This window comes from Neopsephotus bourkii, unplaced genomic scaffold, assembly GCF_033783945.1.
Source record: "Neopsephotus bourkii isolate Nb327-2 ecotype Australia unplaced genomic scaffold, CSIRO-AGI_Nbou_v1 NB_1589, whole genome shotgun sequence".
In the NCBI taxonomy this organism is placed as follows: Eukaryota; Metazoa; Chordata; class Aves; order Psittaciformes; family Psittacidae; genus Neopsephotus; species Neopsephotus bourkii.
In genome coordinates this window covers 2,006,841-2,026,590 of record NW_026902065.1, presented here as the reverse complement: position 1 = coordinate 2,026,590, position 19,750 = coordinate 2,006,841, and the positions used below count along the sequence as shown (strand labels likewise).

Genomic DNA, 19,750 nt, shown 5'->3' with positions numbered 1-19,750 from the left:
CAGAGACAAGGTACTTTGAAGAAAGCAGCATCAGTGGAAAGGACATGGAGAGCTCAGTTTAAGGCACTCCTAAAAGCAAGCAAAACTCAAACCAGAGAAGGTCTGACATTAAGAATGTCAATGATGTGGTGATGGATTTGTGCCACCAAATGAGGAGGAAAGGCACTGCCGTTTCAGGATGGATTGAATGTCTTTGGCAGGCAAGCACACAAACGCAGCCTGCTAGAAGTGGTTTGGACAGGGCTGCATGAGACGAAAGCTGGAAAGACACTTCTAAGAGTAAGTAGCCCTGAGCTAAACTTCAGCTGCTGCACAGAGCAGTTGAGTCCCTCAAAGCTAAGATGACACTGGAGATCTTGTTATAGAAGAGGGATAGGAAGATGCAGCTGATTTCCTGCCTTTTGCTATCTATGCTGTGCTCTTCATGGCCTGGAGGATGCCCCCCAGACCTCTCATAGGAAGCTGAGATTGATGTTGCATTTCCTGAGCTTGGCTCTGAGCTGGATTGACCCCTGCCTCATGTCAGAGGACTGTATTTGCCTGATGAGTGCATGTACCTGAGGGCTGGCCACCGGTCTGAGATTGCCCATTTCTTCCCCACTCCCCCCAGTAGACACTTTCAAAAGAGCTGTGTGGAGACTGCACCCAGATCTGTGTGCTTATAGTGCCTAAGGTGGGGGCTCACAGGTCAGCTCTTCTGTTTTTGCATGGAGATTCTCTTGAGAACAATGTGCTGATGAACATGCAGGGATGTTCCTTTGTCCTCTCTCTATGAAAATCCTGGAGCTGTTTCAGTTTGATCTTGACATTTCCACAATCTGAAAAGGGAGAGACTCAAAACCACAACCTTGGAAGTTAAACACATCTGGCCTTTAGAGGAGGTTGGTTTTAGATTTCCACTCTGGAGCTCTGCGTGAGCTTGAATTGTCATTAAAATCACACAGCTCCGTCCATGCAGATGAGCCAGCGCTGTTGCTGGTAGTATGAGGTTATGAGCCAGTGCCATCCTCTGCTTTTTCTGTGTGCAGCAATTTACATCAGATTGTCCTTGGCCTATTTTCTTGAGGAAAAAGAAAATACAATTTTTTAATTCCAAATAGTCTCTCTTACAACTTTCTCCCTTCCCTCCCCCCATGGCATGGGCGAGGAGCTGCTATTTGCCACTACTTTGGATCCTTTGTGGGCACACACCACCCAAGTGCATGTGATAGTCCCCATGTGCATTGAGTGCACGTGCTGAAGCTTTTTCTGAAGCTCTGCCTCACACTGGAAGTGTTTTGCACCAGAAAAACCTGGCTTAGGACTATGAGTATTCCTGCCAGTGTATTGTCCAAGACAAAATCACCTCAAAAAGTCATGGGAGAGCTCCTTCATCACCATGGCCTCCATTGCGTTCTGCAGCTTTCTCTTCATCCTTCCCATCAGTTTGTGTCAGTGACAAGGTCATTTATTTAAAACCTAGCCCATTAGTGAGGTGTTGATCACACTGTGCAGCCAGGCTTGTTGAAAGATGCAGGAAAACAACTTTGCAAAGATGTTTCCTCAGGATTTACAATTCCTGCAGAGTTTCCCAACCTCTACAGATGTATCTACAGGCAGCTGAAGGAACCCACAGGAGCGCACCACCTCTTTTGGAAGGCTAAGCTTTTTGAGTAATAGCCATCAGTCTGCTGTTGACAGTCGTTGAGAACAAATAACAATTCAGAAGAGTAATAACCAGGTTTTAAAACTCCAAGAGGCATGTGGGTATCTTGAGAAACCTAGCCTGGATAGTTTAAACGCTCGAGTACTCTTTCCAGCATTAACTTAGCCACTTGGAATCCAAAATATCTTAGAAAGTAAACTTGGGGGGGGGGGGGGTGTTAATACATCTTTTCACAAAGAGCAGCCAGTAGCCTCTGCCTTTCATGTCTCCAGCAAACAAAAGCAGCAGGAAAGGCTGAAACACCTGCCTGCTCTGCTGCAGCAGAATGTTCAGAAGCTGAGACTTGAGATGGGCATCCTGTTTCTTTATTGCTGTGGTCTTTCTGGATTTAATCCCTCTAAAACAAATGTCGGGAGAGGTTCCTCGGAGAATGTCAACAGACTCAGGTCATACATGGTGGTCGGCAAACATTAGCTTTCCCCCAGGGTCTGCATGTGACCTGGGAAGTGGCACTGGAAGCAGCTGGAAAATTCCCCTTTTTGTTCCTTGCTTCATGATGGGCTGAAATTAATAATTTAAGGTGGTCTTGAGTGAAGCTGTGTTTTGCTGTACGAAGCCAGACTACCCTGTTCTGCAGGAAGGGCTTAGGGGATTGCTGAACCCTGTATGGCACTTGGGCAGACACTGGGTTGTAATCAGCTCCTACAGGAAAGCCCTTTCCTAGGAGAGTGTTGTGTATGTTTCTTTTGCCAGGAGACAGACCAGGAAAGACCCCTCTATGCTGGGTGAAACTTTACTTCCTTGTTTAAGCTGCCTTTCAACAGAAAATTGAGGGTTTACTCTAATAACAGGTTTCATTAGAATGTTTGTTCTCCACATAACATTTTACCTTTCTTGAAAATATTAACACCTGAAAATTGAGTATTTTGGCTGATGACTGAAACACTTTAACTGAAGTAAAATGTGGGCTTCCCAGAGAGGAGACAGACACACCGAAACCTGCAGGAAAAAATAACCCTGAAGACATTCCAGGATGCTAAAATGCCTGCTTATGGGTTCCATGGAATGGCTAATGCCCTTCTGTGTGTCACCTAGTGCCCAGCTTGCGCTCAGTGATTGATCTTTTGGCTAGGACTTTGAGTGGTTTCAGAAGGCAGGTTTCACTGTTCTGAAGAAATTGCAGTGTTCTGTAACATTGCCCATTGTCATTTGTAGTACTTCTGTGTCTAAACAGTTCAGAATAACCAGGACGAAAGTTATCCACACATGTACATCGTGCATTCCCCATGTGAGATGCGAACGCCAGGTACCGAGTGGCATGTTAATAATAACTCTTAACCCCGTCTTGTGTTTTCATAACACAGATTCAGCTTTGTACTAACACAGGTTTGACTCTTTTTTTACCCTCTGTCTGCCTTCTAAAATGATTCCCTGCCAGAGGCAGGAGCGGTTTCTTCATTTACAGTAAATAAATGCCATGGATGTGACACCTGCCCTTTTCTGGGCTCTCACCCAGGGATTAGACTGTGCCTGGGGATCTGAGCTCTTTACATACAATGCACAGCTGTGATATAAAGAGCCTTTTGAAAGGGAGGCTTGGCAGCTTTCCCAGAAGCGAACTGAAGGGTCCATTTGTGCCTTACCTGTGATTAATTCTTTTCCGTTTGTATTTGCAGTGGAAGGACTTGAGCCTGGCACTAACAAAACCCATTTTGTTGTGCAGTTCACTGCCTCTAACTGTATCTCCAACCTCTGGGGCTTCCCTACCTTTGCAGCTGTTGACTAGTATTAATTATGTGTATGCTACTTAATCATCTAGGAGTGACCCTCTAAAGTGGCATTTAATGCGTTTTGAGGCAGCTGACAAAAGTGAGTTGTGCCAGAGGACTGTAGTGGAAACACCTGGGCAAGGATGGAAAAGGTTCAGGGGATGGTTTTGACAGCACCCCTGTTCTATGAACAGTGTGGCTTCTCTGCTTGCTGGGGACATGTGTATTAAGAGGCAGACACCAGGCCCAGAACAGTAAGTGTTTTACCTTTCTGCCTAATGTGGTGAGCTTTTGGTTTTGAGGCTTTGTGGTAGAGGAATTTGAGGGCCTGGCACACTTAGGTTAAAACAGCATTAATGGGGCGGAGCTGGTGAGGGTAACATCAATGGAAGGAAAACTCAAAGTACTGCTTGGGATTTGAGAAGCAAAGCAAAGCAGCCTGACTTGTTACCTCTGCAGAGGGCACCAACGTGGAGGTGGTGGGATATCTGTAAGCCAGTAAGGGGAACTAATGGGTATGGGTTTTGAGTGATCCAGAGAGATACGATGTGGGAGTGGGGAAGCCTATGACAAAGAGGCAAGTGAAGCACAGTGTGATCAGAGAAGAGTAAAAGCTTAGTCTAACTGGTGAATCCTACCAGACTTCTTCCTTTGAGTTTGGAGCATAGCCACCAAGATGACATGTACCTTCCAGAGGTACTGGACAGAGCTGGCTATGTATTTCCCAGCTGTGTCTCGTACCTTGTAGGTCCATGTCCCAGAATGGCTAGGCTGGGTTGAACTGGGTAAGCTGAAATGGAGCAAGCTCTCCCAGAGTATGTGCTGAAGTCTGGAGGAGCCTTTCCTGAGTCCTGCCACAGACTTTCATCAGATGGACATTCAAGAAAAAACAGCCCTGCACTCCCCATGGAGGTCTTCACCTCTTTTCAGATCAATCATCCACTCATCTCTGCTCCAGCAACTTGAAAACCTTCAGCTTTGCTGCAGAAGAATTCCCCTCACAGTTCAAGTGCATTCACCAGGAGCGGGGGAATTCCTTTAGATCTCTGCTGAAGAACGCTTTTAAGTCAGGAGACCGCTCGTATCTACAAAGCAAAGTTGCTTGCTCACCAACCAACCCTCTCCTGGAAGCACCATCTCCCTCAGAAGATTCACTGTTGTTCCCTGTTCCCTCTCGCCTATCTGTAAACTACCCCTATGGCTAGGTAAATACTGTTATTATATCCTATGCCAGGTTTTCTTCCCCCTCCTACAGCAGAATATGCGCATCAGCTCACTTTGTGTGTGAACGCCCATGTCTGAAAGGAACCTGGCTTTGCTCCAGATCTCAGCCTCTCACATCCTGGCACAGTGTTTTCCAACATCAAACTGTAGCAAGAAAACAAACTTTGGTGTTAATATCGCCACCCACAACTGCTGCAGCAAGCTCTTACAGCTGTTCTTTCACAGTCAGCTGGTAGGCTGATAGGATAAAAGAGGAGGAATTATTCAGCTCCGTGCTTAAACAGGATGGATGTGTTAACCAGGGCATCATCTGAGCTTCCCAGTGTGGGCACTGTGCAAAGGGGAAGGTTGAATAGGCTGGACATGTCATCCTCTCCGCTAGAGCAATGCTGGTGCTCCAGGTCATGGACTCATGCATTTGTTCCCAGTTACTTCATAGGCATCCCAGCTCAGCCTGTTCTAACAGCAGGATTTGGCTTTAAAAAGCCAGATTTTTCCCCAGCAATGTAGTGACAAGCAAAGCATTGCTTTCCTCTTTGCTGCCTCTTTCTGCCTGGTTTTTTGGTAAAACCCATCAGCGGCTCTCTGGGGAGCAGATCCAGAGCCACAGCCCTGTAAGCTTGGCTGCATGTGGGGTGGTGTGGGAGGCGAGCTTGCTGTGCTGTAATAGCTCACCACTCCCCTCCCTGTGTCTCAGGGAGAAAACTTGCTGCTGTTTGTTAGCGATGGCTCTAAATGAGCTTGCTAGACAAGCACACTTTTTAGCCTTTCAGTGGCATGCGTTGTAAGTATTTAATGTTATCGACACAAGCCAAAGGTCTCCAAACCTCCTCTCTGCCAAATGAGATCAGAGTCCTGCACTGGAGGTCTGAAGTTCCGCAGCGCATCGAGCCACTGTCTGCCTGATGGCCTCCCTTTCTTTGATGTGCCAGTCCTAAGGTCTCTTTTCTCGAGGTTTTTAAGCATCTCTTATGTGAGTGTATCACATCTTGAGATAATCTGAGCTGTCTGCACTGTGTTTTTCACAGACTTGTGGGCAGTCAGTGGCAAGGTGGCTTTATAATGGACTTTATAATGGGCTCGTGTCTGCACACCACAGGGTTCATGCCCTGATGGTGACCTAGGGAGCTGGCAGCACCTTGCTTACATAGGCAGGCTCCCATGGGGTTCATCACGTTGGTTGGAGTTGTGAGTAGGGATCTTCACCCACCTGGGTGACTGGGTTTTGCCCATTTTTCCCTGGTCTCGGTGCATCAGGACATCCTGGCACGTGGTGCCATAGCTCAGACTGGTGAGTGAGACCTCTGGCTCCTAATGAGGTGCTGGGAAGTCGATACCCAAGTACTCCATCAGTGCATTCCCACAGGCACCCCAGAAGGAGGAGATGGGTTGTCTTTATTGATGAATTTGTGCCTTTTTAAAAAGCTACTGCCCAAGCACAGCTGTGGCTGTGACTGGTGAGTTCATGGACCCACTAAAACCTCAGTGGCATAGACAGGACCTGTGCACCCTGGCGGTTTCGAGAGGGAGCTGCCAGTAGCTATCCTCTTCAGTGCAGTTACTCTGCTTTATTCACCACGGGTAAAGGTTAGCATTGCTCTTCCAATTACGCTTCTCCTCTCCAGAAGTGTCCCTCTGCTGTGAACCACAGAATTATCCCCATCCTTTCTTGCATTTACTGACTTCTTAGCATCTGCTGGATCCAACTGGGAGCTGCCCTGCTGGTAATCAACATCCCCCCAGACACACTCCTCCCTGACTGACTCAGTCAGCCACAGCGCTTCAGCACAGCCCTTCCAAGCAGAGAAGCAATTGCTCTTTCTGCCCTGTCTGTCTAGAGCTCTCCCAGCCAGCCCTCCTGGCAGCTGAGTCACTTCCTTCTTTAAATCTGGCCTTAAACCTTCCTTTTCTCTTTGCCCTGTGATTCATTCCCTTTGTGAAGCATTTTGCAGAGCTCCGGCTGGAAGATGCTGAACAGAGAGATGCCCCCAGAGTGAGACATCCTCCTTGTCTTGGAGCCACAGTGGTGAGACCCTCTCTGAGGGCTGGTCTCTGCACAGTGCTAAATGGTGTCTCTTAGTATCAGTGTTTCTCTTATCTTACCGTTTCTTTCAATGCTGCATTTTAGGAATAGGAGCCAACTCCCGCCTGCAGGCAAACGTGTGTAATTTCCTTTGACATCAGCCTGTGCCTGTGAGGACAAAGCTACCCTTTCCCACCCCATCTGATTAGACGTGGTGAGGGAGTCATTACAAGATCTCTGCTGCTCCTCCTTGTCTCTTGTGGGATTTAAGGAGAATCATCACTGTTAAAACTGAGCTGAAATGTGCTCAGAGAAGGGAAAGCTTCAATTTCTACTCTATAAGCATGGAGATATTTTTAGTATAACATCTACACTCCTCATATTTTTCTATTAAGATTTAGAATGTTTTGTCCCTCACCTGCTTATTTCCTTGGCTTTGAACCCTCTCATATCTACCTTTGCCTCTTCAATTTCCTGGTGTGGAACGGAATCACCGACCAAGAGCATAGTTAAAAGATGTCATCATGTGGCACCATTGAACTTGGCTAGACCTGCCTCTGTTATCAGCAAAGCATGAGGAAGAATTTGCCAAAGCTTTTAAATCCTGCTTTCAGCTGTGACTTTGGTAGTTAAGCACTAAATCCATTTCACTATCCTTGCAGCTTAGGCATATGAACACTCAAGTTGCTTAGCACTTAGCAAAGTGTCCCATGGGTGTACCCTTAGAGTCTTGGAACAAATGCACACAGTCAGGATCCAGACTTGGTTCTGTTATGGTCTCATGGCTTCCTTAGGACAGTGATGCCCAGGCTAGTGCTAGTGTTGTAAGAGCACATTAACGAAACATTTGGGAATGAATGAGGAGAGATGCAGTAGCAGACTGTGATGCTTTGGTCACTTTGTAGGGGAGGGTCTGTTTGTGAGATGGTTGCTTCTAGAAGTGCATGCAGGCTGGACAGCTGTATCTGTTTGTAGCTCTGGTTTTCTAAAACACAATCGATGACCATTTTCTAGAGAGTGACAAAAAGTCATTTTCCAGTACATCAAGCCTGCAAATAAAATGAAATCACTATTGTAAGGGAGATTTGTTTCTATGGAAGGAACAGGAGCTATGGAGCTCTTTAGAAATTAAGACCTCTGGTCCAAGGAGAGGACTTTCCATTTTAACTGATTCTCATAGGAGACACAGCAATCAAGTAAATGAGAATTGTCATTTCTAATAAATACTGATAATCCTAAGATCTGATTTTTAATAAAGCTTCAGCAATCACATTCTTCAGCCTCAAAACAGGCAATTCTTGAGAGCAATGTAACATGTCCTTGGCATACTGATGTTCCTTTGCACAATGAGCTTAAATTGCATATATCTGTTTTCTTTCGCTTAGAATGAAGTGATCAGCCAGCAGCTCTCTGTCATTTTCACTCATTGCTATGGACCCTACCCTATTCCGAAGCTTGTTGAAATTAAGCGCAAGCAGACCTCTCGCCTTGGTAAGCATAGCTTGAAAGTGCTTGTTGGTTCTCAAAGGAGAGCTGTGGGAAGTCTGTGTCCTGGCTGTGTGCCGGGTGGGCATGAGTCAAAGGAAAACCTGAATCTGAAAGGCAGAACTAGAAAAAGGGCCCCCGACTTAGCATGACCTGAAACTCCCACTGAAATCAAGAGGGTCATCAGATGTGTTAGAGTGGGACCATAAATCTGCAAAGATTTGTCTGTGTTGATAACTAGGCTGGAATCTAAGCTTGGAGCCAAATGTCTGCCCACATACAAAAATGCTGTGGCTGGCTGTGGGTGATGCCAGGCTAGTACAGCCCTCCTTGCCTGCAGACAGAGCCCAGGTCATTTTAATGTGACCAAGAGAAGACCGGAGAGGTTTTCCAGGACCCCTCCCCTGGGCAGAAGGACTTCCCCACACAGGGAGAGGGGTATAACGGTATAAATAACCATAGGGCCCTCCAGCATCCATTCAGCTGTAGTTTACTTTGGGTAGCAGAGCTGGGAGGCTGTGCCAGCTCCCCTTGGTGGGGATGGCTGGCTGTCAGCAAAGGTCCTCACAGACTTCAAAGCTTTGAATTCTCTTCATCTGAACTCCATGTGGCTGTCTGGGGTCTCAGGCTGTCCACAACAGCTTCATAGGCTTTACTCTTTAATTAAAAACAATATCTTGTCACGCTATTGTCATCTTTATCAAACCAGGATAATATTCTGTACATTCATGACCTCTTCAAACCAAAGTTATTGGCTTTTTTTTTTTTTTTTTATTCTTTTTGTGATTCTAGATCCCCATTTTCTTAACAACAAAGAGATGTCAGATGTTACATTTCTGGTGGAAGGAAGACCATTTTATGCACATAGAGTGTTGCTGTTTACTGCATCACCAAGGTAAAATAAAGAGGCATTTCTGATTTTGTAACGAAAAATCTAATTTTGTGGTTTGGTTTTGTTGGGGTGTTTGGGTTTCTTTTGTAGGTGGTTGGGGGGGGGGGGGTGTTGTTCTGTTTTGTTCTTTTATGTTAAGATTCTTTGAAGGTTAGTGGCCCAGCCTTCAAGTTTTTCCTACGAAGAACATCTCAACAGCTTGTTTCTTGTTGATCTACAGGGTGCTTAACAAGCCCTGCTATCACTTGGTTACTACCCAGTAAATCATCCATGCTTCTGGCCATGCATCTGACTTCATTCCACTGAGGCGCATTTGCATGGAGCTCGTTGCTGCATCCACCTCTTGATCGTAGAGGAGCCTCTTAATATTTTTATTGCTAATGATTTATCCTGTGGCTAAATCCTGCCTAAATCCTGCCTTGTGGCTAAATCCTGCCTTGCATCGGTGTAAGCAGTCTCCATCAAAAACTAACTCCTATCACTGCTTTCATTGACAGCATTTGACCCTTTTAAAATAAAACTGAGTAACTGTGAAACGTATCATACTGTATCCAAAGACAGTATTTATCGTCCGTTCCCTGTGCTCAGAAGGCGGGACATGGGATACCCAGCACAACCCAAACCTTATTTGTATGCAGCTTTATAATTAAAGGTGTGCTTTGAAACAACTTTAGCTGGTCCTCCATAGCAGCTTATTTCAAGATGTGGCAAGGACAAGCCACTGAGTTTGGGAGTTGAGCTACTGTGGGAACTGATGCTAGTCGTGCTGCCAACCCACACCACAGAGTAACGAGATCTGCAGAAAGCAACTGCATTATCTAACTCTGCCTTCTATTAAGAAATGGGTGTTTTGGTTTGGAGCTTATTTGTAGAGGTACAAACATGTTCCAAACTCCAGCTTTAAACCTACTAAACTGTGTTCATAATAGAGTTTGACACTAGTAAAAGCAAATCAATTGTTATCTGTATGTTAATTAACAAGATGCAGTCATGATGTGGAAAAGGTTACCATCCAGCAAATGCTGGTCTTGATAGATAAGCCAAGCTTTGCACTACTCTTGGAAGGTCAGGTGAATTACCAAAAAGAAGAAGTACAAGGGCAGATGTTTCTGACAGCATATTTCCTATTTTTGTCTTCTGATCAATGGGAATATCTGGTTTTGAGAAATAGATTGCTACATACAGATATGTCTCACATAAGTCTGCAATTATTAACTTAGAATGTGGGGTTTTCTCCAGAAACTTGTGTCTGAATTTCAGGTTTTGATAATCAGAGAACAGCAACTTGTCCAGTTTTCTCTCCTGCCTCTTACACAAGTGTACTGAGCCTACATATATGTAGCATGAAAAGTCTTAGTGTAGCTGCTTTAATATTTTTTTCCAAACCACTTTTTTTAAAGCAGCATAATGAACATAGGCCAAAATTTATGTCCTTCAAAGAAAGAAGGTGTGCTGTTTTTAAATGTTGCATGTCTTCCTAAAAGATCATGTTGCCTCCAAGGGGCGAGAGGGAAAGAAAACAATGGTTTTGGTTTTGTAATATGCACCATTAGAGAATCCAAATTTCTTATGTACATTTTATTTTGTTGTGGTATTAGATGTATTGTTCCAAAATCTCAGATTGAAATCTCCTGAAAGAGTGGCATCTTCCTTTTTGTTTGAACTTCATGTCAGTGTCTAAATCTTGATGTGTTTTAGTGACAAATCCATTCATTTCAGTGTACTGTATTTGTAAGAGCTGATGCTGTCCTTCCACTTCACTGTGCCTTTTCACAGAGATAATTGGGCTGGTATTTCAATCGTGCTCCTTTTTATCTAGGTTTAAAGCACTGCTGTCTAGCAAGCCTGCGTCTGATAGTACTTGTATTGAGATCAACTATGTGAAGTACCCCATCTTTCAGGTAAAGTCAGTTCTCACATTGAATTTGAATGGAACATGTAATAGGAACATTGTACATGCCCTGTCCAAATTAGTACGTATGTATTTAGAAAACACATAGCTCAGAGTAGTGGTTTCATGAGCACAGGTTTCACCTCTGTTTATGCTCTAAGCTGCCGAGTGCTACTGACTGCAAATGTTGTGCCCAACCAGATTCAACAGCATGTATATGGGCTGTGCAGACAAAGCAGAGCATATCAAGGTAAAGCACCTGACTCTTTTTTATCTTGCTGGCTCTTTCTGTATTTAATGGACAGACTTGCAAGAGAAGCAGTTTATTCTGTACCTTAGCAGTATTGTTCAGTCAATTTTTTGCCATGAAAATACAGAGCTTTCTTTCTGTAGCCAAAGCATATAAATGTATATGCTTCCCTCTATTTGAGTCAGAGCTCAGACAGTTCCGTGTATCGACTGCTGCTGCTGCAGATAATTCCCAGCTGTCTACAGTAACTTTAGGCTTGCTGGAAGCTCACTGCAGAGGGATCTTAGCTGGCTTGTATTACAATGCAGAGCCTCCCCCACTCTTTCTCATCATCCGTGCATGCCCACACACAGCTGGGTGAAGGTGGGGGTGACATTGCCAGGAAAGGAGTAAGGGAATAACCATTATATATGCTACGTTTTCCTGAATCAGTGATGTACTTCCAGAGAGAGAGTAACAAAATATATCTTGAAATCGGGAGGTTTGGGCTGGTTTTATTTACAAATCCTTGGTGGTGCTGGAGAGCCTTAGGTATTGCCTGCAATCTTTACATCACTCCCTATTCCCTGATGTCTTGGATTGCATTTTATAAACCCTTCCTTTGTTTTATTACAGCTGGTTATGCAGTATCTTTATTATGGAGGTGCAGAGTCACTCCTGATTAAAAATAATGAAATTATGGAGGTAAGAGACATTTATCTTAATTGAAGTGGGAGCAATGCTAAGTGATCTCTGTACCGTTCACCAAAGGGCATGTGGCCATTGGGCAAGACATGAACACTCCTGTTAGAGCCAGCAGTGCACAGGCTGTCTGGAGTCCTGCAGGAGACTCTCAGTCTCCTTCTCTGCCAGTCATCTGTTAATGGTAACTTTTACCAGTACGAAGTTGGCTGTCAGAGAACAGAGGGTATAAAAATTATGGTCATCAAGCCCCCCAAAGGTATCTGAAATAAAAATATATGGTTAGGTGCTTTGAGAAGCTCTTTCAAGGAAATGCAAAGCTGGTGTTACCACAATCTGGAATCAGCCCCCAACAGCATAGTATACCATCCTCTCTACCTTTCAGCCTAATAGGTGAGGTGCTCTGCTACAGCTGAGCCAGTCAGCTTCCCTCTGACACACTCTTGCTTTTATGTTTATTACCTCAGGCTTGCATGTCCAGACCCGTCTCAACAGCATAAAAGCATCCAGTTGGGTTCTTCACTCGGGAGAGTTCTTGGGCATGTACCAGGCTTTAACCATGCAAGAAAACCCACTGGAATCACAGTTCAGTTCAATTTCAAGCATGTGACTGTCAAGTTTTCTGAATAATACTTTAAGATGCTCCCTGAACTACAGAGACTTCTTTGCTCCTTTCTCGCTGGATTTAAAACATCCAGTGCCATTGTGCCCATTTGTGAAAGTCAAACCAAGCCAGCTGGACTGACTGAGCTGTCAATGTAGCCACACATCCGCAACCTCTACGGATGTTAAGTCATCCTCTTCCAAATACTGTATGCTGTCATTGCCAGCTATGATCAACCTAAGGACCTCAACTAAATTGAACTAAGAGATATTAGAGAAAATTCTTGATAGCCATTGAGGGAGTTTTCCTGTTGACAGTCACCAAATTATGGCAGCCAAAAATAATGCAGGACAGTAAATACTAAAATCTTGAACAGCTAGTGTACAGATTATAGTCTACCACGATGTTTTATTGTTGCTTACATTAGTTAGCCTGTCCCTGTGACACTGTTGCCTGGGGCATCTATGCAACACTTGGCTTTTACCAAAGTACTGCTAACCACAGATTGGGAGCAACTCTTTGGGGTACAAGTGGCCAGGGTGAATCAATTCTGATGGGTACAGGGACATCCGTACCAGCCCTCCTGGCAGTCAGAGGATGGAACTGGTCGGGACTGAAATTACCCCTTTCTGGGGCAGGTGGTGGATTTTCAACTAAGCATACCCACACTGACTTTCTGATCTTTATAGGACAAGGTCACTGATTCTCATACCTTGCATGAAATCTCGTACGATTTCACTTGTAGTTTTGACAGAAGCTCCTGAATTTCTTACCCTCCCTGGAATAAGGAGTCGTAGACGAGGCAGTGCAACAGCTTTATAGAGATGCCTGTGTTACCACCTAGACTGTTAAAAAAGCTTGTGCTGCAGTTCAGCTGGCAGCTTGCTCTACTTTTGTGACATCTCAAAACTTCTGTGACTCAAGAATGTATGACTGATTGATTGATCTGTTGATAACAAATCTAGCCACGGTTCCTCACAGTTTACAGTAATTGCAAACCAGCACGTGACTGCTTGAGCCACAGAGACAGCTGGAATAGGATTTGGCTTTATCTTTCAAAACTGCATTTAGCAACTTGCCTTATTACAAATAAGATAACAAGAAGCACCAGAAATACTCCACAGAAATCTTTGCTGCAATTCATAATTGGGGCCAGCTGGCTGCTGTCACATCAGCGCTGCAGATTTTGAACACTTGGATTTATTTATGGGATTAAAGCAGAGCTCAAGCAGACTGCATAGGAGAAGTTAGAGTAATGTCACAGAAGTTTCAGGGGTTTGTTCCCCAGTGCTTCTACCTAGTGGCATGAAAGCCCTTTTGGGATTCACAGGATAGCTTTTTGTCATGCAGTTATTGATGGGAAGGGCCATATAAATGCCTAAACACCTGAAAAGCTTGGCCTAAGAGACCTGGCTAGATTAGAGCAAGGTGTCAACAACGAAGAACCCCTGCTTTCTAAACCAGAGCAGGGAGCAAGAGGCAATGACCTAACATGGAAAGACAAAAAATGAAATCCTTTTTCCTTGCTGTGAAAGGACAGAAATGGAGCAATAGCAGAAACCTTGGCACTACTGGAATCAGTTGGAGAAATCAAAATTCAAGCTATTTTCACGCCACGGGTTCAGGTCATGCCCATAGATCCCAAGGCAGTACCAATCCAGGTAGTATATCCATAGGGTGGATGCAGGGATGAAGAGGGAGGTCAGCTTGAGTCCTGATGGCAGGAGAGTCATGGTAGTACAGCGATATAGACATGACACTAACACGAGTGTTAACTAGGCACTGCCTTGCACCAAGCTGGTTCCACCTTTGCACTGTATCCCACTGTGCACCCACTCCTTGGAGTAATGTGGAGTCAGCCAGTGTTTTAGTGGCCATGGCCTAGACGTGACCTTACTGCTGCTCACAAGCTAGAGCAAGGCGCATGTGGAGATCTGATTCCACTTCCTTGAGCCTGCTGAGGTGACAGATTTGAAGTTTATTGCCACTCTAGACTTTTAAGTCTGCTCAGAGTGGTCATCATCATCTGGTTTGAATTCCTCTGTCCTCTTGTCCTGGTCCTTCTGCTGAAATCCCCATACCCAGCCCAGGTGCCGTGTTTCAGCTACAGCTTGGGGAACGGTTGAACTGGGTTTTTTTTCCCTGGAATGTAATTGCAGATCTCTCCTTGCCAAGTCATGATTCAAAGTGACCAGAGACTCTCCAAGCTGCCGTTTCGTTTTTCTCTTTCCCCCCACCACTGCCCCTATTCCAAAGTTAGCACATGGGTCTGAGCAGCCTGTGGTGTTCTTCCCATGGACAGCTTCCCCCAGTGCGATCTAGAGGAGACTGCAAAGGGTTGAAGCAACCAAGCAACCTTCTCATTCTGACTGTCAGTACTTTCATGCTAACTGAAGTAGGGGCAGAGAAAGAAATATAATGAAACAGTAAAGAAGCAAGCTCTGATTCTGTATCGCTCAGCAGTTTTGACTGGTTTTTTTCCCTTCTTTTTTTTTTTAGCTTCTCTCTGCTGCTAAATTTTTCCAGCTTGAAGCTTTACAACGACACTGTGAGATCATTTGTGCAAAAAGCATTAATACAGAAAACTGTGTGGATATTTATAATCATGCCAAGGTAAAAATAACTGCATATGCTTGCATGTTATGTGTCTGTCCTCATATCCATAGGTCACTGGTAAGATAAGTGGTGATACATACATATATTGTATGCTTAGTATGTTTTTATGTATCTAAGATTTGTCATTCATTTACTGTGACTGAGTGGCCAGTAGGTACCTAGTATAGTGACAGTCCTAAATCATGTAGTGTAAGAGCATCAGTGGCAACTTCTCACCTCCTTCCCTATGCGGTTCAAATTCAATTTGAGTGTACCACCGTGTGGCAGATCTATCCCTTGTCATGGCAACCCAAACTGCTGCGTTATTCAACAGGAATCACCTAAGTGAGTAAGACACCTCTCTTTCACCTTCCAAGCCACATGGTTCTGTTACAACTCCTCTTTCCCTCCTGCGTGAAGCCCACTGGGGTGATATACTCCATGCTGGTGACAGCTTGTCAATATATAAAAATGCCATGCTGTCAAAGTACGTCTCAGAGCCATGCATGGATGGTAACAAGAATTTTGTGTCTCAGAGAGATTTGCAGCTTCCTAACTGGAATCAAATTATTTACTTAGCTTGTGAGGGGGCCTAAGCCATTAGGCATAAAAGCATGGCATTTTTTGACCTGGAAAACCTATTTTTGCTCATTGATGGAGGTGGTTGCCACATTGATTAGTTTCAGGTTTTTCTCCTCCTTTTGTGTACTTAGTAGTTAAGACTTTCATTCAGAAGACGAAAACAATACACAAATAGTTGTGACAAAATATTTTTAGAGCATTCCTTAGATTATTTTTCTAAACTTACATGGTCTATACGAATGATAAAATGGTGCAGCATGACATGGAGGTTTGATTGAAGACAATAATCCTGCAGATTGCTCCAAACCCCTGCAGACCTCTATTCACATTATCAGGTATTTCTTACAGAAAGTAGTAATGTTAAGTCTTGATGTACAGATAACATGCAATCAGTGTTTGAAATAGCATAAAGTTCCACCTATAAAATGAATAAGAAATGAGTTTTATCTGCAGATCCATTTATTGTAATAGAAAAATAAAATCAGCAGTGCAAGAATCTTTTGAAAAATACCTGATTTATCTTCTAGCTCATGTAGGAGCTTCTCAGTTTTTATTAGTTACTAAAAGTAAAAGAATGATTTTGGTTTAAAATCACATGTTTTCTTTGAATTGTGAAATGTAGCTGTTATTACATTCTGATTGAAGAAAGTTCTTACATGGAACTTTATACCTGTCTAAGGGACTTGAATACCACTGGTGATGGGACTGAACAAACCCAGTGATTAAATCCAGCTCCTTGTTTGCCTGCAAGGGCCCCAGCCTGCAAGGTTTTTTTGCCTGCATCTTCCAGTGGTGGCAGTAGAAATGGTGTCCTTGAGAGGCTTTCATGGCCGGGGTCATGTTAGCACTGATGTGGGTTGCGCATTGCCGAGACAGCCAAGCCAGCTGTGAATGAAATCTTGACTTCATTAAGCCACATCACCCTAGAGCTCTGCATGGGCTAGTTTACCTTGCTTCCAGTATATTACATGGGCTAAGCTTCATACTGCTATAGCTAGGTGTCCAGGACCTGAACCCACACATTTAAAGCTAGTTCGGATACCTCTCTATTATGCTGTCTGCAGAGAAGAGAAGGCACTCCATCTTTTGGTTCCCTGTCTGTGTGATGTGCAGGTGATTAGTCTGAGCACAGATTGTTCTGCCCAGAGTGCTCCTGTCACACAGTAGCTTCATTTGGTTATTATGTGAATATGAGATAATGGTATGTGGTGGAAGAGGCCAGATGGTTGTGATGAGCCAGAGGAGCTCACACGCAGTTTTAAGTGCAGCTTGCCAGCCAGCTGTCTGCTTTTCCATGTTGCTCTCTGAAGCATGGAAGAAACTCGTGTTAGACAGCAGTTAGGCTGCGAATAAGGTGAGCAGGCACTGAAGCCAGGAACCACCACATCAGCCAGGAGCAGGTTTTAAGTATCTTGCTCCTGCTGTAGGCACCGTTTCTAGTCTTTACAAGCTCAGCTGCATCTGCAGGCACTCAGGTGGTGCTGAGACCTGCCCTTCCAGAAGGAGATGTGCAGACAGGTTGGTCTAGAGACTCTTTACTCAGAGCTCAGACTTTGCAGGAGCTTACTTGGGTAGGAGGGTAGGCTGAGCACTACTCTCTGTATTTGTATGCTTATAATTACAGCTATAGTGGCATATCGTGGCTATACTCTTTGTATGACCACAGGATCTACAGATTTGAGCAACGTGGTCTAGTGGAAGGTGTCCCTGCCCATGGCAGGGGTTTGGAACTGGATGAGTTTTGAAGTCCTTTCCAATCCAAACCATTCTATGATTCTGTGACCAATACAGGTCACCCATCAAATGACCAGCGTGGGCCATTTAAGGTTTGCTCATACATTTTCACTCACACATTTAAGGTTTGCTCTACATGTGCTCTACAAACCTCCATTTCCCCTCTAAAGATTTCTTGAAGCAAGAAACTCTGCCTGAGAGGTTTCTGCAGTCATATGTCCCATCCTTACTAAGGATGGCATTCATGAAACTTGGTCTGTAGTACGTTTTCCCAGACATACATGTGTAAGCATTACTCTGCCTGTCTGCAAGGCTTAGCTTGTGTGTTTGTTTGTATGCAGCTCTTGTGCACTGTATTTGCTGAGCGGGTTTATCTTTCTCTAATTTCACTTCTTGTAGTTTCTCGGAGTCACAGAACTATCTTCCTATTGTGAAGGCTACTTTCTAAAAAATATGATGGTCCTCATTGAAAACGAAGCGTTCAAACAGCTGTTGTATGACAAGAATGGAGAAACGTCTGGTCAAAATGTACTACAGGACTTACAGAGGACGTTGGCCACAAGGATTCAGTCAATCCATTTGTCTTCTTCAAAGGGCTCCATTGTGTAAAGCTGTGGAAGACGGTAACGCTCTAATAAAGACCCTGCAAGTTAAGTCTGCTGTGGCAGTTGCCTAAACCCATTGCAGTTGCTTAAACGACTACGAAAAAAGCAATTAAAAAAATTCTACTTTGCATCCAAATAGTTCCGTGTTGGCCAAAGGTGCTGCGCAGGGGCCGCGGTCCCGTCTGGATGAGGGAGTGTGGAAGACAAAAGCTCCTCCATGTTTTTGAGCAAACAGGGTACCGGTGTATCCAGTGAATTGCTGTTGTACTGAATTTCTGAACACAAAGACACACACACACGCACATACATGTGGTTGTGGAGCTTGATGCCAACAAAAGCCAGAACTCGGTGAACACCAGAAGCCCCTGACTGAGCGGTGGTGCCGGGGAACACCAGAATTGACCAATTGATCACTTAAGGCAGATTTGTTCCTGTGTTACATACTTAAGAACTATATCTATCCCGGAAACCATTATCTCATGAATTTAAGAAATGTAAGAACTGTTACTGCTGTCAAGCAAAGATCAACTGTATTAGAGAGTGGGTAAGCCTGTTGCAGCTGAGGGAATATACTGACAGATTTTTAGGGGTGGGAACTTTTTAAATTGTTCATAAAAAATAACGGGGTGGCCTTGTAGTTTAAAAATGATTTCTTAAGCTTAAAATTTAATTTTCAACAGAGCTGTGTTTGAGGATCTATGTAACATGTTTTGGTTTTTTAAATGGTAAAAATGTACATTGTGTAAACATACATATGATCAAGTTTTGCTTGCATTCTTTCCTAGGGTGGTATAATCTTGCCTAACAGGCTACGATTACACCACAGAGGTACATTACCCAGACTATCTCTAATACAGTAGTTGGGGGGTGGGGGTGGGGGGGGCAGGAGAACTGCATGATACTCATGATTTGGGATTGAAAACAATGACAAACTCAACATGCATTTGCATGGTAACTGTACCTGTGAGATGTTACGTTCGTGCTTCGTTTTGCCAAGACAAATGCAGTGTTACTTCTTGTCAAACTTCATTTGTGAAATTAGCACATTTTTTCATTTGGTGCGACTGGTTGTGATACAATACCCCTGGAGACCCTTCTGGAGGTGATGATTTCTGTTTGTTACAGTGAAGTGATAATAACAGATCTTTACTTCAGTTATGTGTTGATACTTTGCTACTGGCCGGAGATTGTCTGAGTTAGACTTTTTTAAGTTATAATTAAATATGTCTGATAGAATGATTTCTCACTGTATCCTGAGAATGTATAGGTTATCTACAGTGCAGGGGTTGGTGGGGTGGGATGGGAGGTGTGATTTAATGTTAAAGCTTTGTTTATTTTGCAGCATACTGTTAGCAAAGCAAATCTGCTACGTGCCACAACGTCCCTGATGCTGTGTCTCTGAAAACCATAGCAAGAAGTAGGCAAAGAGATTGCCTTCTCCAAGCCAAATTGACATTAATGTATTTATTTTCTAGGATGCTGTTCAGAAACTGTGCCCAGTTCACAAACTTTAGAAGTTTTATTTTGACAGTGCATGTTAACCTCTTGTTCTTTTGTTGAGTTATCTACATTGAGTGCTCTTCCATGTTGGTAGCTTTTGGATTCTCAGTGAACACAGTTTTGGCTCTAGCTACCAACACGGTAGGAAGCTGGTTTATGAATCTGAGGTGTAAATCCTCCTGTGTGCTTGGTCTTTTAAAGCCTCTGCATCTTCTGCAACACATTAAAAAATGTCTAAACTGCCACTAATGTCACAGAGACTCAGCATGT

General features: G+C 44.0%; 1 protein-coding gene across 3 annotated transcripts in view; it reads left to right on the top strand.

The window, feature by feature from the left end:
* ABTB3 (ankyrin repeat and BTB domain containing 3) overlaps positions 1 to 18,029 on the top strand; it is a 172,589-nt gene extending 154,560 nt beyond the window's left edge. For all 3 annotated transcript variants that reach the window (XM_061371819.1, XM_061371818.1, XM_061371817.1), the window contains 6 exons: positions 8,047 to 8,152; positions 8,939 to 9,041; positions 10,858 to 10,939; positions 11,795 to 11,863; positions 14,964 to 15,077; positions 17,775 to 18,029. In XM_061371819.1, coding sequence (XP_061227803.1) covers positions 8,047 to 8,152; positions 8,939 to 9,041; positions 10,858 to 10,939; positions 11,795 to 11,863; positions 14,964 to 15,077; positions 17,775 to 17,984 — 684 coding nt within the window. In that variant the 3' untranslated portion in view covers positions 17,985 to 18,029. The remainder of the gene's footprint in view (positions 1 to 8,046; positions 8,153 to 8,938; positions 9,042 to 10,857; positions 10,940 to 11,794; positions 11,864 to 14,963; positions 15,078 to 17,774) is intronic.
* The last annotated feature ends 1,721 nt before the right edge of the window (positions 18,030 to 19,750 follow it).